The sequence below is a fragment of the Sphaeroforma arctica genome (assembly GCF_001186125.1).
Source record: "Sphaeroforma arctica JP610 unplaced genomic scaffold supercont1.5575, whole genome shotgun sequence".
Lineage (NCBI taxonomy): Eukaryota > Ichthyosporea > Ichthyophonida > Sphaeroforma > Sphaeroforma arctica.
The window spans coordinates 1-1925 of NW_014034983.1; the positions used below are offsets into that span (position 1 = coordinate 1).

The following is a 1925-nucleotide window of genomic DNA, read 5'->3' on the forward strand; positions in this document are numbered from 1 at the left end:
ATATTATTACTATATATATATATATATATATATATATATATATACTATATATATATATATATATATATATATATATATATATATATTGTCATACGTATATATATATATATATATATATATTACAAATATATATTTTAACCTCATCCAGATACTTGCCACAAATCTGAATATATATTTATATATATACATATACTTAAATATATATATATATAAATATACATCTATACCCGGATGGCAATCTCAGCTCACTCGCTCCCTACTGCTGACTTGCCTTACAGGATCATGCCATTCTCCGCACACAAATCGATGAGCTGACACTGGAGCTCACGCAGTTGGCCAAGTTCAACTCTCTGTCATACACTGCGTTGCTTAAGATCGTACAGAAACACGACAAACTGACACCGTTCCGCATGAAGGAGACCTTCCTGACACTCATGCAGAGGAAGGAAACGGAATACGACACGTTTGATGACTTGTGAGTGGTTGGGTGGTGGCCTTGTCGTTGATATTGTTGGGCACGCATCTGCGTATGCACGTGTTCTGGGCTGTGTGTGTGTGGTTGGTGTATCCGGATCTATACTGTGTACACTGTGGGGACGTATACGAATGGCTGCCAGGTGGTGGTGCTAATATATTATCGTGAAGGTTCTGTGAGTTTTTGATGCGGCTGGTTGCCTTTTCTCGTGAAAAGGGGTTGATTGTTGTGTATGGAAAGTGGAGCGATTGGCTTTACGCCAGTGTGTGTGTGCAATCAGCATCGTCACTTCTAAAAATAGGAAGGAATGTCATGCCATTGGGGTGGTCCTGTGATCGGGCATAAATTCTCAGCAACGAGAGTGTGTAGTATGGAATCATAATCCTGGACCTTTCGTCCGTGAACCGAGTTATGGGGGTTGTTTTACCATCAACGTGCTCCATCGCCTAGAATTAGCCGGGCTTTTTGTTGTAACCGTGTTCCTTACCCTCTGCCAAAATACATTACTTGCCATATCATCATGTATACTTATGCCACACGCACTGTATCATATCGCCTGAACCATGTGTATCTAATACTAATCATAAACCACGCTTGCTACCCTCCAGTGTCGTGGCTCTGGGTATACTCTACGCTCAGGTCACTCCGCGTGAGAAGTACCGTGAGCAGCATGAGATGGAGCCCGAAGGCTGGATCAACTGGAGTGCTAAGGTATTTTATGAAAAGAATTGATGTATATGTATGTATGTAAATGTGTGAATATATATATATACCTTTGCCTGTATTTTCTAATTTGCATGAACTTAAATGCACACACACGCACAATATATATATATATATAGTGTATACTGTAAGTGGGGGGAGGAGTGGTGGTGAGCTGTGCTTATGTATACGTGTGCAGTATACTGTGTACAGTGTACATGTTATAGGCTTTTAAGTGGCCGTGCGTTGGCTTTGTAGCTACATCACAGAAGCCTTCTAAAGTACATCGAATCCGTCCCGCTGCTATCCGTCCCGTACACCTGTACCGATGGATGTTGCTCGGTTCCATCACCTAGAAAACTTCATATGTATGTACTTAAGCATTGCATGTATGTATTTAAGCATTCTTACAGACATATATACATACAAAAGTATATATATGTATATACATGTACACTGTTTGTCTTTTGGCATAGCTGTTCCGTATCAAGTATACAGAACCCATTTTTTCAACTCATCTCGTACGCAGGTAGCCATCGATGCCGCCCAAAGAACTGGGATGACCCCTGTGGAAGAACCGCCAGCGCAATTACCTGAGAGCACCACTACGACCACGTACTGGGTGCGCCCTGAGAATGTGACTGAGGTATACCGTAAAATACATAATATTTGGTTATAATTATATGGACGCACGCATGATATATATATATGTATATACGCGCGCACATACACACACAAACACACAAAT

The 1925-nt window shown here is 40.8% G+C and overlaps 1 protein-coding gene across 1 annotated transcript; it reads left to right on the forward strand.

Annotated features, from left to right (window-relative positions):
• Positions 1–278: 278 nt before the first annotated feature.
• SARC_15081 (hypothetical protein) lies at positions 279–1856 on the forward strand (the record flags this gene model as incomplete). Its single annotated transcript, XM_014290790.1, has 3 exons — positions 279–475; positions 1084–1186; positions 1707–1856. Coding segments are annotated over 3 exons (450 nt in total), but the record flags the coding sequence as incomplete, so codon positions are not given.
• Positions 1857–1925: the final 69 nt, after the last annotated feature.